This window comes from Bacidia gigantensis (genome assembly GCF_019456465.1).
Source record: "Bacidia gigantensis strain McMullin 20006 chromosome Unknown contig_278, whole genome shotgun sequence".
Lineage (NCBI taxonomy): Eukaryota > Fungi > Ascomycota > Lecanoromycetes > Lecanorales > Ramalinaceae > Bacidia > Bacidia gigantensis.
The window spans coordinates 679,013-694,703 of NW_025408606.1; the positions used below are offsets into that span (position 1 = coordinate 679,013).

Consider the following 15,691-nt stretch of genomic DNA (forward strand, 5'->3'; position numbering starts at 1 on the left):
CCCATTGAATAAGTTAATGACTGCAGAAAGGGTGCTCGTTGAAAGGGCGTAGCCAGGTGGCAGTCATCTTAGCAAGTCCACACTTTCAAAGAGCCGGCTTCCTCTTTCTCTCGTCGTGATACATCACTATCTTCGTATATCCTCGATCCTGCGCAAGTAGCAGCGATGGTCATCTCGCTGTCAGGATACAAGCCAAGGCCTCCAACAGCATCCTGGTGCAACTGCCACTCACGACTGCACTCCACTTCTCCTTCCTGCATCCCAATACCGTCCCACGCCCTCACGACTCCATCTGTACCCCCAGCCATCACCTCTCCGTCTGCAGAAATCTCAATTCCAAGCCTTTGCTGAGTCATTGCTTTTCTCCCCCTCAAGGTGGCCATCACCGCCCCGGCATTCCTCAGATCGAATACGTGCACGGCATTCGAACATCTCGAAGCAACAACAAGATAGTCTCCTCTTGCCGGTTGCGGCTGGAACTTGAGCGCCGTAACGCCTCTCATAGTGTCTGCGGGCAGAGGAAGGGTTCCAACTGATCCTTCCTCCCGAAACGGATCTAGCAAAGCAATACCGCCATTGAATGAGCCAGCAGCAAGTATCTTCTCATTGTTCATCGCCAATGCGCTGACGATACCTATTACGCCACGGCTACCTACCCCTTCATCACTGAAAAATTGTGCGGAATTCACTTTCCCCGCCCTTCGCCTTCGTCTACCGGTCTGTATGCTTGCGAATGGTTCCTCTCCGTCCCTCCACATGTCAAACAAAGATACCCTGCCATCACTGCCAGCAAAGAAAGTGCCGGAGTCTTGAGAAGCACAGAGCAAGCTGTGGGGAGCTATCCACGCCTCGGTATTCCTACTGACGAGTGGGTAGCTGGCGACGAGACCAGGAGCGAAAGGGCTGAGGAGCCGGATTGGTAAAGCGCGAAGAGAGGCGAGGTAGTAAGATTCCGGGTTGGAAAGAGAGAAGGCCGGATGAATGGCAGTAGCGTAAATGGGTTCAGGGAGGCTGTGGATGCAGTAAGGGTTTAAGTCGTGGTAACCTTGAGGATCTGGAGGTGTCAAGAGACCAGGCGGGAGGATGTAGCTTGCTAGCCTGTGCGATACAGCGCTGGAAAGTAGTAGAGTGGTGCCATCTGCAGACCTGCACTTTTTCAGTCACAATGTGCGGATCCAGTGCGAGGAACGTACCATTGTAACCCATCAAAGTAGTCGTGATGAGATTTTGGCTCGGGCCTTGCGTTACTAGTTCCATCGAGTACTGTAGGTGTATCATCATCATCATCATCATCAAATCTATCATCTGACTGGAGTCGTTTCGTAGCCGCTAAGAGTTCTGGTGTGAGAGTTTCCGCTTCACGTTTAGACGATTCTTCACGGGTTATAGTTGCTCGATCTTCCACAGCCTCTACGACTTCCATGTTTTTCTGCTTGAGCCATGTCTGATCGCAGACTCCCAGAGGCGCTTGGGAGCGTTAGAGCATTGGATTTGCTCGCAATGTCTGCCCGTCACGATTGTACCGAACTTATTGCGCGCTGAATGGAGTCGCCAACCGTACAAGCCTTGGCGTCGAAGTGAGCTTCCTCAAGAACTGAGAAGACAAGATCTACGGACGCAGAAGCGCGGACTTGCTCTATATCTGTTGCGCTGAGCCATTGCTTACAGCTACATTTAGTCTGAGCTGTAGTCCACCGTCCACGGCAAAGGTGGGAAGAATCTTCATAGCTTGGGCTACGTGTCAAAACAGTTACAGAACATTCAATTTGGTATATGTACTCTTACGCAGTACGCTGACAATGTCTTCAAGCAGACACTGCACAAAACTCAGCAAGACAGCAAGGGGTATATTCTCCGCCAGATCCCAAAGACAAACGCCGTGGACCATGTAGAGACCTCCCTTCATCTCATGCTATGCTTGCACAAAGTAACGCCAGCCATGCTCGCCAAGTCGCTTCAAAATCAATCCGTTTCACGAAGACACCAAAGAAAGCTCTCACTCATGCTTCATCTTGAGGAACTTCAGCCTCCGCATTGAGCTGCTCATTTTCCTCAAGCAATTCCGTCATCTTCACCAAGTTTTGTATGGTTTGCTTCCCATGTCCAATTAGTAGCAGCTTTTCCGCATTTGCCGGTAAGCCAAGGTACGTTGGCGGCTCCCGCTCTGGTAGTCTGTCAACCCACGTCGTGAAGTCCTTCATATCATTGCTTTCAGGCACGGTCAAGCTACCGTCTCCTTCGCTGTATACCTTCGCTTCTTCCAGGGGCGCACGTCTAACGAGTTGATGGTCCAATTCGAACGCCTCAGGCGTCATGAAAGAGCGTATGAGGTCCGCAAGCTGTTGAAAGTCACTATCGTCGTCAATCTTGCCACCGTAAATTTCGCCGATCAGGACTCGAATGAGATCCCAAGGAATTTTACCAGGCGCAATATTAGTACGACCTTGTGCGACTGCGTCGACCCAATAGTCAATTATGAATGCTGAACATTCGTACTACATAGCCTGTTAGTTCCGGCATAGAGATTTGATACTGAGAGCAAACTTACGTCACTATCGTTAAATTCCCAAAAACCCTTCCATCCAAGTGTGGGCGCATAACGAAGACGTTCTTGAATGACGGCATGGGCGAACGACAGAAGAAGATATAATCTTGCCTTCTCCCTTGGACCTTGCATACCACGAACGGACAAGGTCGACAAAGAGTCTCTCATATTGGCTCTGATCCCTACCGGTTGTTCGTACATCAAGACGCGCGAGGATCGAAGCAGGCTGACGGGAATCTTGGGGCTTGTCTCCATCGAAAGAAATACCCGAAAGTCAGGATTAGATTTTAACGAGCCCAACCTTTTCTCCAAGCTCTGCACCCACTGAGGAGCCAGGTGAACATTCTTGATAAGGACCCAGGAACCGGTCGCAGCTGCATTACTGATAGCTTTCTCAGCGCTGGCGACTCCCTCAATAGAGCCCATTGCGATATACGCACAACGAGCCTTCTGTTTCTCCGCTAGATTCTCAACCTTGTAGCTTGCATCAAATCCGGGGCTTGAGCTAAGTGCTATTGGCGTGGTAGAAAGCACTTGAGTGACAATTTCTTGAAGGCTATCAGTGCCTTCAAACATGCTTTTGCCGAACAAGGATGTCACAAAATTCTCTGCAGCTGGGACAAATCGATCGAGTCGAAACAATTTGACGAAGAGAAGTGATCGCAGTTGTTGATCCACCTTGGCTGTTGCTGAATCCCAGACTTTAGGCACAAAAATCTCACCAAGCTCTTCTGCAAAAAATCGACTCCACTCTTGCGGCGTTATGATCGACAGATGCGGTTTGAACGTAGGCACGCGTGCAGCTAGTGATTTTGCTTCATCTTGTTGCTTGGAATCTGAAGCAACGTCACTTCCCTGCATCGACGGACTCAATATCCTATCTATCAACGTTCTGTCCATCGCGTACGGTGAGGCATGGGCAAGCAGAATCGCCAAGGTAATGCGGTCCTTTTGCAATAAGCTTAGAGACGTTCTCTGGTAGGTAATGATGAATAGATCGCGTAATATGGTATCGCCGCGTTGCTCGTAGTCATTGTTGTTTTTCAGCCTCGGATTCCGGTGTAGGACTGTGTTGAAGATGTCAAGGAAGAACTGAAGGGAGAATTGGTAAAAATGATGCAGGTAGCGCAACTGTTCGAGAACAGCGAAAACGTTACTGCAAGCTTGAGCGATCGTACTGTATTGCTTGGTGATACTCTCAACCTCGTTCATAACGCCATCCGTCTCGGAGACTTTCCTGGAAATTTCGGCGGCTTCACGTTTAAGAGTTTCAAGCGTCTCGATTACAACATCGTCATCAAGGATATTGCCCCGGGACTGGTTGAGCGCCTGAAGTAGCCGTTTTTCAAGACCACGGAGGTGGGTACTGAATTCGCCTTGCATCTTGATCAGGTTTCTGCGCCTCTGATCAACGTCAGGTCTCTCCGACTTCAGAACGTCGTTGAGAGACTGGGTCTGTAGACTACTTTGTGTCACCGTGAAGTTGACGAAAGTTGTCCGACTGCATATATCTGGGGCAAAAGTGGCTGAGGGGTCTCGAGTGGACAAGTAAACCTTGAACGCGGGCGAAAAATCGATTTCTTGCTTCCCTAGCTGTATAAGAACGCGGCCTCCAGTCTTCTGATATTCCTTGTTCAGCACATGATTCAGAATGGGATCCATGTGCTCCGCATCTTGAATCAATATGGGGTTTCCAAATCGGAGGGAGCTTTCAAGTTGTTTGACGAAAGAAGCGTCCAAGAAGCTTGTGATGGTGAGCCTGCGCTCTTGGTTCTCCTCTCGCAGGAATTCGATTGCTCGACCTGAAGGATCTATGATGAGAGGATAACGATTGAAACGCTTCAGAATGATGGCGTTCTCCGTGCAGAGGTCGTCCACGGGTAAGCCATGCTCTTGCCAATGTAAACGCTCGTCGGCACTTGAGAGATACTCCGTGATGGGATTGTGCATCTTGTAGGAGATACCTGACAAGGCTAATTGACCGAGCCAATCGTCGACCATTGCCTTGCGAAACTGTTGATCATACAAACCGCTGTAAGCTAAGAAGGCAGCGGCGATCAAGACATCGCCAATGATGGTACTGATCTGAGTTTCGAAAGATTTGCTCCCATCTTCCCATCTCAATCTCTCAGCCGATAAGGAATCGAGTAGCTTCACACTTCGATTGACCTTACTCTCAACACGGGACATCTCAGCTTTAATTGCTTGGGTTTCACTGATCAAAGCCGCATATTCTGACTTATACTGCCCAATGCTATCTTCCAGATGTGCGATATTGTTCTCTATAGCTTTGGCTTCCGCTCTAGTTTGGAGAGCGTCCTCTTCGAGCTTTTCTGCCTCATCCCGAAGTGGTCCAATCCGGTCAAGGATTGCTGAAAAATTGACCTGAGCTTGAACCCATTGCACCAGTGGGCCACAAGCCTTACTAGCGCGGTTGACTCTTTCATAAGTGAAGTCTTCCTTGGTGAGGAATTCCTGTTGCATTTTAGTTCGGAGACCTCTTGTCATCTGCCGTTCGTTGTCGTATCCAACAATGCTTGCGATGAAATCGTCACGGCGAACGATTGCCTGTATGTTTTTCCAGCCATCGATCTTGTGACCGAGAAGAGTACAGACTGCGTCCAAGGCAAGCCTTACTCCCGCGGGCGGATTTCCCATGGACCGAACTTCCGTCAGATGTTGTCGTTTGATATTGCCAACAGCTTCCTTCGCATCCAAGACAGCAGGCTCCGCTTTGGATAGATCATCATTGACAACCTCTTTTCGTCTAGCCACTTCTTGTTCCTGTTTATCTAGAGCAGTCTGTATCTCCAATGAAGCGGATTTGCGCTGTTCTGCTTCTCGTTGGTCGGCGACCATCTTCTGAAGCTTCTCGTTTGCTTCAGCATCTTTCTTTTCAAGCTGTTTCTTTTTCTGAGCCAGACTTGCTCGGAGGTCGCGAACTTTGTCAACGGTATCTCTCAGTTTCTCCAAACCAACGTTCAGATGGCGCTGCTGTTCTTCCAGATCCTCTCGCTTTTCATTGAAAAGACTTACGCATTGAGCTACAAAGTCTAAGAAGTGCCGCGGTGTGAGGTAGGTGATTCTGCCCTGCTGCTTTCGCAGCCTTTGATTGAGTTTCTGCAGGGAATGATGAACATAGACCATCGAGTTGACGACAGCATTCCGATGGGACGCAGGAAGTAAAAGTTCACGGTAGGCTACGGGTATAGTGTCTGGAGCGCTGAAGCCAGAGCGATCAAGGTCGACGGATTGCGTGAGTTCTGAGCCAACCTGAAAAAGAGCTTGGTCCGACCAATCGCCAAACCAGTTGAGAACACAGCGGTTGAATAGGGCAGGACTCGTCGCAGCCTTAGAAGAAAGACCGCCTTCTGGAGGGTTCATGGTGAAGACAATATGTAGGTTTTTAACGATCTGTTGTGTAAACCATTTGTACAGCTCTTCCTGAGAATCAAGCAGAAGACCTTGACGTTGTGCCCCTTCTTTACAAGCTGTCATCAGAGCTGCAAATTCATCACCCTCGAAGAGACCTGGAACTTCTGCGTTTGCAAGCAAAGTATTCATCCGTTCAAGGAAACCAGAGTCTAATACATTTGATTCATCCATGATGAAACATATCTTTTCGCCCTTACACCCCGTTCTCCGAAGAACGTCCCTCAGGTCCTCGTCAAAGTCTTCAGCGGAGTATCTGCCATGGACCTTGATTTGAAAGACTTTGAGGCCATTCATCCAAGCAACAAAGCGCGACAAAGTCGTTTTACCGCTTCCACTGACACCAATAAGTATCAGGTGACCTTGTGGCTGTCGGAAGACTCTGTCAATACGAAGAACATGCTCGAGGACGTCGTTAAAGAGTACGATAGGCGTATCAACCTCTTCTTCGCAGAAAGTCTTGAGCCTCGCTTTGACGAAATCCCTCAATTGCTCGCGGTCAACAGGGATGTAATTCTTTGAGAGCCAATTTGAGTACAAGATCGGTCCTTTCAACGCTGCACTGTCATCAATGTTGGGGAAATGGTGGACTGCAATGCGTTTCACAGCATCCTCGGTCCACTGGCGTTCATCCTCTGATACCAGTCTATCTTGGAACAATCGCAAGGCTTCATGAGCCCAGATCCTCACAAGGCCCTCCACGGAGAGGCTTTCCAAAGGCTTTATCGATTCATACAGACCCCGGACCCAGCGAGTTAATTCACGTGGTGAGTAAATGTAGTGTGGTTGGATTGTAGGCGTGAAGCGAGCTTGGGATTGTAAGTAGAACTGTACCATAGCCTTTGTGAGAGCGTCGGCGTATCCGCGCAGGTTAGGAATAATCTTGAGTACAGCATTATTGAAGGTGCTATAGATTTGGTGAAGAGACAATTCTCCAGGGTAGTCCACCATTACAACAGGAGCATGTCGTAGGAAACGTGGCCCTAGAGGAGTTCGCCCTGGGTCTGTCGGGGGATTGCAAGCTCCCACAAATTGAATTCGTTCCAAGGTCACCCAAGTCTTATCCACAGTTCGCCAGAATCCGTTTTGCTCGATTAACTGTCGAAGGAAACTGATGGCTCGCTGCGTGCCATAATTATCCTGCTCTGGGAGATTAATTTCGTCACAGAAGAACACAATCCATTTGCCAATCTGAGCAGGAGACATTATAACGCCATTGAGCGTCTTCCGGTACTCGCAGTATTGATCGAACGTCTTGATTAGGAGGTCAGGGGTCGTCGCGCTCGAGAAGTTAAGACCAACAACCTCCATGTATGGCAGCTTACGCAACGAACTGAAGAGAGTCATAGTCTTACCGGATCCTGGTGGCCCGCACAGGATCAGGGGCTTATGTTCTGCAAGCCAAGAATTCAAAACAGCCTCATGCCGAATCGTGTCCAGCGTTGGGATGACCATATCGGTCTCTGTTACCGAGTGCGTATTCACTTCTAACGATGGTACTTGCGACTGCCACGACATCCATTCCGCTTTAGGGAGAAAAACGTCATAGTCAATGAGAGAGGTAGCTTCGCTAAGAAGTGGAGTTCCAAAAGTCGTGAGGCCACCAACGTAAAGGCCAAACTCTCTTCGGTCGCGCAGTGGGCAGTCTCCAACGAAAGCCCAAACTAAAGCTAACATCATCTTTTTGGACAGAAATGATTCGATTTGTTCAGGCCCGAGAGGGAAGTCATCATGTTGGTAATTGTACTCGATGATGGATCTGCATGCTCTGTTAAGAAGAGAACAGAGTGTATTGATCACTCGTATCTCCGTGTAATGCATGATGTGATTGTATTTGCGGGCCTCCCGAAGCACATTAAGTAGAAGATTCTCGGTCCCTAGGTATTGCTGTAATAGATCAGCTACCTGTTGTTGCATTCCCAAGGCCTTCGTCGGCGTTTGGCTAGTTCCTTCTTCGTCAAGCTCTTCGAACGCGACATTTCGTAGGCTGTCAAGGTAGTTGTCGAGAAGCATTGAGGATGTAACAGTGTCATCGCTGAACCAGACCATACCGCAACGACTGACAGTGGCAAGGGTTGCGTACTTCAGATTCTCCACTTCGAAGACAACACGAACGTTGGGTGGTAAATTGAGCCGTTCTCCATTGGGTAGAGTCAGAAGCTTGTTATCGTCGAGGACGCTGTTGAGGTTTTCCACCCACTCTGGGTCAACATCTCCATCGAAGACGATCCAATGTCGTTTAGAACTTTCTCCTCTCAGGTTGTCCACGATCTTGCGTAAGATACTCGTAAATAATCCGTCTGTCCATTCGCGCGTGGTACTGTCCAGACTGCCGTACAAGGCTTCTTTCGACATCACTTTGGAATCAATGATGTGGCTTACACCCTCGATGCCTTCGGTTCGCTGCAATGCCTGGAGTAAGACTTTCCAGATTGACGACTTGCCAGACCCAGAGTCCCCGACCATCATGACACCGTGATGGATTCTTTGAATCTGATAAAGCTGTAAGATTTTTGTCATCCAGGTGTCGTTGATGACTAGATGTCGGGAAGCAGCCTCAATCTTGATGGCAGCCTCTAGATTGTCAAGGTTTGCTGAGACGTAGTGAATGCCCGGGAATGCTTCTTGCTCAATATCTTTGAGTGTTCCAACATCTTCACGAATTAATTTGGGAGCAATCGTCTCGCGTATACTTTGAACGATGATCTGAGGCTCTAGATCAGTCTCGGGACCAGAATTCGCTAGACTGCCTATCAGTCTTGATCGCTTTAGACCCCCAGAACTGACAAGAACGCTCTTCAATGCCCTGAGTCCGAAGTCGTAGTGAGCTTGCTTAGTGAGATGGGTTGCGCAATTATCGAAAAAGGGCACCGTTTGTTTCGAGAGCTGTTTCGCGTTTTTAAAGCCTTGAGAATACATCATTACCTCTGCAATAAGCTCTTTATCCGGCTTCGACATAGCCACACTTCTGAATAATTTCTTGAGATTGTCTGGAAGATTGGATCGACCTGCGTAACCAGGATTCATGGTAATGAAAATTCCGGTATTCCCATGAACGTCAAATTGTCGTCCAGCCAATTCGATTTGTGCATCCCCAGATTCCATGCCCCTTTTAAGGCCGAGCTGGATGTTTTGGATCTGCTGGGACACTGCAGACAGAATACGCTCTTCAAGCCGGTTGAATTCGTCGAAGCAGCCCCAAGCCCCAACTTGACAAATCCCGAGAAATATACGCCCCATTGCTTGGAAGTCAAACGTGTCATCGCAATTGAAGACCAATGTAAACCTCCCTAATTGGACGCCAAGAGCTTTGACGGATTCTGTTTTCCCAGTACCAGCGGGACCATATGGCGACCCTCCGAGCCTTTGTGCCATGGCTTGCGTACATGTTAGAAAACATCGATCGGTCAGAGGGGTTCGAACAAGCCGCTCGGGTACACCGAGATACTCAAAACCATATGCAAGATCTGCATTTGCCATGCGAACCCGCAAGCGATCAAGAGGCGCACCGTCGGATCTGTACGCATATCGCATTTGTAGGAGCCACAGATAGTGCGTAGGACTTGAAGCGTTCGCACCAATCAATTTACTAATGAGGTCCCTTTGATGTACAAATTCGGTGATTAGATGCTCGCATTTCCTTCTAGTGAGCATGTCTAATTCTTCAAGAACTGTAGCGGCTAAAAGCTCCAGGAGTCTGACCAGAGTTTCATGCAGCGACTGTAATCCTTGGCCTCCAGAAGACAGCACAGATTCTACCGATGAAGTCCATACTACTTGTGTTGCGAGCACCACGACTTGGGCGGGGAATGTAGTAATATATCCTTTGAAGGTTCCTGGCTCAATAATGGGCAGGCCAACGATATCTCCAAAGCAAGTCTCTGCCTCACTAAGAAGCTCGGCTAAGGTCGTCCTCATATTTCGCTCCAAGGCTGCAAGCCAGTCGTTGATCTTAGGCGTCTTGATTAGGGAGATAGAGCTCCTGAGTTTCACTTCCTCGCCCTCTTTGGAAGTGAAGCCGGTAATAATTGCCTCTTCATCCATGAGCAGGCCTGCCAGGCCAGCAAACATCTTTCGAAAATGCTTGGCGATTCTCAGCGTGTCACTGCTATTTCCGATGATCTCCAGTAAGTCCTCATCGCCGACAAAGTAGAATCGAGGGAAAGATAGTCGTTCCCGTTCCAAGTATTCACCCAAAGCCTTTTGGATCTTGTTCAACAGGTCTGCAAGACGTTCTAGAGATTTCTGTACACCCGAGATGTTGAGCACGTCAAGCACAAACGGAGATTTATAGACCTTCTTCAGGACGGCAAGGAACTCGGAGTTGATGTTTTGAAACCGTGATGACTCCACTGGGAGGAGGTGTTTTATGTCTGCGTTGCCGGTAAAGACGCCCTCCAAGTAAACCCATTGGCGCTGGACATCAATCCAGACATCGAAGAGTACGTGCACTCGATTGAGCCTGTCTTCCCAAGAAGATGCATCTTCCTCAAATTCTTTGTAGTACGGTGAATGTCTCATAGCTTGCAAAGAATTAAGGTTCTCGCTACATCTAGCAAAGAGCTCATCCCATCCTCGTATTAGCCGGCATTTATTCTGATAAGTAATCAAGTCGAGGGAGTAGTTTTGCCAAGTGTCGCGCACCTGCCTCAAAAACTCTTCCAGAGCCATTTCGCCTTGAGCCTGTGCGATAACATCACGAATGGTTGCCTCGCTTGCCGCGAGCTGAAGATCCCATACATCACCCAGGCTGATGGAAATCGGAGAGTACCGTTTGCCCGGCTTCAAAACTTTGTAGATTTTGACCCAGTGTCTTTCGCGAACAGCCTCGGATTTCATCTCGGAGAGGATCGGGTTGACTTTGAGTAGACTTTTGAGCACTACCTGAATATGTTCAAATGCAGCGTACTGCCGCATGCGGCTGGGCATCTCTTTCGTCATAGTTACAAGCCCGTCGAGGGATTGGCGAAGCTTTCTTGGCTGTACGATTGTCCAAAGATTATCACGAAGCTCATTTAAGCTCTTCCAAATCGTTGACAAAGCCGTCCACACTGACGTGAAATCCTGTACCTCTTCCACGATTGAGGGTAGTAACGTCGTTGCGGCAGCGGGCAAGTCTAGTGCCTCCTTAGCTTTTGAAACCATATCGACCTCCGTTCTCATGGTAGCCAGGCGACTTTGAAAAGATTGTAAGGACGATATTGCTTCATTTGGTGGGATTGTTCCCGAGACTGGTTTTTGTTCGTTCCAGTCCGCGATCAGATCTGTCATTCTACCACTTACGACCTTGTCCTCGGCAATTATGTTCGCACGCAGAGCATCGGTCTGGTCACTGACGACCTTCAATTTCCGTTCCAAAATTTCGCAGAGCGCAGTCCATTCATGATCCAATTGATCCACAAACAGCCAGTCTGAAGGGAACTGGTATCTTTGTCGGGTTAGTAGAGTTTGTCCTTGCCGAAATACCTCTATTTCGGGCTCCCACTGCTCGGCTTTCCTTCTGCATTGCTGTACTACAGTAATGAAGGACACCGCTTGAGATGTTGACGAAGCTTCGAGAGACTGCCCCTCAAGATCTCGTCGAGCTTTCTCAATCTCGGCGTAGATTTCGCGCATCCTATTGCTCAACCGGCCAGCAAACTTTATCCGGACTTCATGCTGCCATTGGTCGTATCTTGCGGTGACTTTGGTTTGAACTTGCTCGTAATCAATTGTGACGGTTCCAAATTTCCGATTGGATTCCGAAGTGTCGAAGGTTTCTCGAGTTTTGCGGATCTCTTGTAGAAGTTGCAACCACTTTGCGAGATTTTCGCCCAGGGTATTGAACACATGTTCGGATTCGAGGTCCCACAGAGACTGGAATTGGAACCATTTGTCTACATACAACGTTATATCCGCGACCTTGGTCTCGATCAATTCATAGGTAGCACGAATCTCCGTAATGCATAAGGAAGGAAGATGAGAAAATTGGTTGCTCAAGGGCTTTGTTCCGTCTTCTAACTTCATTTGGTACCGGGAGGCTTTAATTACGAAAAGATTGCATGCTATGCTTAGGTACTCGTATAGCTGTGCAAGCCAGTATGAGCGAGCGTGCTCGGGCGGAGGGTCAAGAAACACGACTTGATTGCGAATGAGTATCTCAAGAGTGAAACGTCGGAGATCAGGAGCGTCAGGCGTGAGTCTCTCACCATCATTTTCCGGGTCTATGAAAGATTCAGACCAGACTGCGATAGCCTTTTTCAGACGCTCGAGCAGGATACCCTCGATTATGTCGTTCAATCCTGAAACCCAGAAATTGAGATTGGCATAGTTCTCTAGATTCAGCGAGTCCACAGCGTGTTGAATAGTGTCCAGTTGAGAAGAAAGAGCCGGTGAAGAATATCTACACGACTGAAGTTCTTGCAGAGCGTTCCGTACGGTTCCATTGACGCTTTCAAGGGCAGAAGTCTTGTCCTGCAAAATTGAGGCTGCGGAAGAAAATTGACGCACAAACTGAATGTGATTGCTCTCGCCACGAGGGGTAGCGCTGCGTGCGCTTTTATTGGCGGCTGGAGTGGCTTGCTTGACATTGAGATCGTAGGAATGCACAAAGGATTCCCACTTGAGATTGACGCCCGTTTCGATTAGGCTTTGCACGTTCTGCTGATGTCGGCTTAAAAGAATTACCATGTTAGGCATCTGGTCAATTACCCTCGTCGTCTGCGAGAGGGATCGTGCACTTTCCATAAGGCTGACAGCAAACGGATAGATCCTCTTAGCCTCTTTGGATACACTGCCCACGGCGTGAGGTATCTGGTAATTGAGCCATATCAAATTCCTAACTTCCTTGAAGAGGACTATGACCTGCGAGTCAAAGTTGATACTGAGCTCTAGGGCATTGCCTTTCGCTCTGTTCTTGCTCAGCCCGAACAAACGACCGCGGATCTGAATCTTTCGTTTTTGCACATCTTGTAGCCAAGAGTCGAAAATTGGTCGTGTGTCGAGTTTTTTCCGGAATAAAACACCGTCAGCCTCCAGCTTTTGACCTTCTGAATGCAAAGTCCACTCTTGACCTAGGACATCCTCAATTTTACTCATGTAGCCACGAAGCTGCCTCTCGATTTGACGAGCCCAGACTATGGCACCAGCCACAGGGGGAAGATCGCGGAGCTGTGCCATTGCATGAGCTTCTGAGTGGCCATACTGTTGCTTAAAACGGTCGTGGAGTGCAGTGATATCACGCTTTACATTGTCGATGAGCTGACTTTGATATTCACTGATTGCGCCTCGGATCTTTGGCCGGACTAAGAGAGCGTTGAATTTTGAGAATATTCGAAACATTTCGTTAGCATTTTTGGCGGTGGCAAGTCGATCCCTGAGCCGAGCGATGATAGAGTTCTCAACACGAGAAGTGCGTTCGTTGTATGTAGATTCAGCTTGTGCCCAGATGTCTGTTCCTTTCGGAGAGACGTCAAGAACATCCACATCTTTCAGAGCAGCAAAAGCTTGCGCTACCTCTTGTACAGCATCCACGTCCCCTATTTCTTCGATGATTACAACCTGAGCTACACTAGAATCTTCTGCTGCAGCATCAGACGATGCTTTACTGCCCAACACTTTCACTATCGTCTTCTCCAGCTGCTCATGGTTTCTCCGAAAAGTCTTGATGTAGGTCATTCGGTCTTGTGTTCCCGCATGTCTGCCATTGACTTTGATCGGCATGAATCTTTCCCCGCGTTTCCTCATCTGTTCACGTGCCACTTGAGTGAAGTCTTTGACGTGCTCATCCCAAGTATGCCAAATAGCTTCTGCCTGGTCCATTACTGCTTCGAACTCTACGAAGTCCAAATGCATCAGCGTCCTCCCGCGCAGAAGAGCATGGATCCGAGCATCAAGGTCTACCGAGATTGCATGGACAAGTGGCAAGGCTCGCGCGATAGGATAAGCAGAGTTTCTTAAACGCTTGTTGAAATGGTTAAAGTTCGAGTGCAACGCCTCGTCGACCTTCTGTAAATTTGTTGCAGATAAGAGCTCGTCAATGGGAAATTTGTCCAGTACCTGGTTGAATTTCTGAACGGTGTCTTGGGCTTCTTTTAAACCAGTGTCTGAGTAGAAGCTCACTCGCACTTGGTATCGCTTGGCATGCTGTAGAATATCCAGCGTTAGCTGCACACCCTCCTTCCTCATCTGTGACTCAACATCCTTGAGCTTCTCTTCTAATGCGGACCAGTAATTGATTTCCTGGGTAGCGGATCCGATATTGGGGTCTTGCGAAAGCTTCGTGATTGCCTGTATTGATTTAATCCAGTGATTGACCTCAGTCTGTAGGTCATTTAAGAAACGGCTGTCCGCAAGAATCTCTGCAGGAATTTGCTCCACGGACGGTTTCAAATTCTTAGTTGCAGCCGTGTCGAGAGTATCTTGCACAAGATCGGGAATAGGGAGTATTAAATCTGGTATTTCATAATCTTGCTGAAGGCTGCGAAGATTTGTTTCTAACTCGGCAAGTTTCTTCTTGGCTGCCGAAATGCCCATCTTGTCGTCCATATCCGAACGAGCATTCCCAGCAACCGTTTGTTTCTTGCCATTAGAATAGGCATTAAAATATGGTGACAGTGCAAAGTGTATGATAGAGTAAAGTACTTCGTAAGGCGAGGCCGAGCTACCCTCCACTGTGCTTCCTTCACTCAGCGTGGCTGCGCCTGGTAAATTGATCGCTTGTACCTGCGTTGCAAGTGGTCGATGAGGGTCGATAGGCTGGGGACGCTTGAGAAGGGCTATGGAAGATACTGTTGTTGGTGCAAATGAGATATCAGTTGAGAGGGTGTAATTGAAGGCCGGGATGGTCTCTATGCAATGCTCTCAGTCAGGGTCCAAATCCGCATGCCTCCAGAGCGCTTACCAGGGATAGGATGACCATTCGGCAGTCCATTTGGTATATTGGTGGGCACAATATCTTTTTGAACATAGAGTGCGATTTGCGACTCCCTCGCAAAACGCGTACATCTCTGAACAGTGTCTGGCCTTTGGGATTCTGACAAGAGACTGCCCTTTGCTTGCAGATCTTCGGTCGCAGCGCCCAGCGTGATTTCAAGAAGATCTGCAAGGTGCTGCACCACCAAATCTGGGTCTATAGCGGAGTGCTCAGCAATTGGTGGGGGGTGGCCATTTGCCCCTTGGCCTGGGGATGCTACCTCCATGTTGGAAGAGCATATATCAGCTGCTTTGATACATTGATATGTGGGTCAGCAACAGGGCCAGAGCTTGCTGCATGCCGGAACTCGCTACCAAGGTCAATGCATTTGCTGTTTGCAATCCTCTTTGATCAATAACCAACAACGCGGAAACCTGGCCGCAGATTTTATTTCACGCGCGCTGAAGTCGTCTTGGCGCTTTATGCAGGCCAGTGGAACGGAAAGTACATGAGTCAACGCATTCAAGATATCATTAACGGCAAAATATGTAACAAAACAGTCGTTCGGATGGTCATTCCTGTTAACTTTACAATCACGCTCCGTCTGAGCAAGAGATCAGTAAAACCTCTTCCGATACAGCCTCATCGCAGGTCAGATGAGGAAAAGGGGCTAATTGTCTGAGCATCACCAGCGTAGCAATGAGCCAACACTCAAACGCCCCCGAGAACTGATGTCTGGTTCATAAAAAGCTACGTTTTACATTTTCTTTTCAAACGAGTCTGTCGTCCTTTGTTGTCTCTACGTATTCAATAGTTTCAAG

The 15,691-nt window shown here is 48.5% G+C and overlaps 2 protein-coding genes across 2 annotated transcripts; both read right to left on the bottom strand.

The window, feature by feature from the left end:
- Positions 1–68: 68 nt before the first annotated feature.
- Positions 69–1,423, bottom strand: KY384_007649 (uncharacterized protein; the record flags this gene model as incomplete). Its single annotated transcript, XM_044816140.1, has 2 exons — positions 69–1,146; positions 1,194–1,423. 2 exons carry the CDS (start codon positions 1,421–1,423, stop codon positions 69–71), a joined length of 1,308 nt encoding a protein of 435 aa, XP_044666780.1.
- Positions 1,424–2,000: 577 nt separating this feature from the next.
- On the bottom strand, positions 2,001–15,156 carry KY384_007650 (uncharacterized protein; the record flags this gene model as incomplete). The annotated part of the gene is made up of 3 exons (XM_044816141.1): positions 2,001–2,495; positions 2,549–14,805; positions 14,859–15,156. 3 exons carry the CDS (start codon positions 15,154–15,156, stop codon positions 2,001–2,003), a joined length of 13,050 nt encoding a protein of 4,349 aa, XP_044666781.1.
- Between the last annotated feature and the right edge of the window lie 535 nt (positions 15,157–15,691).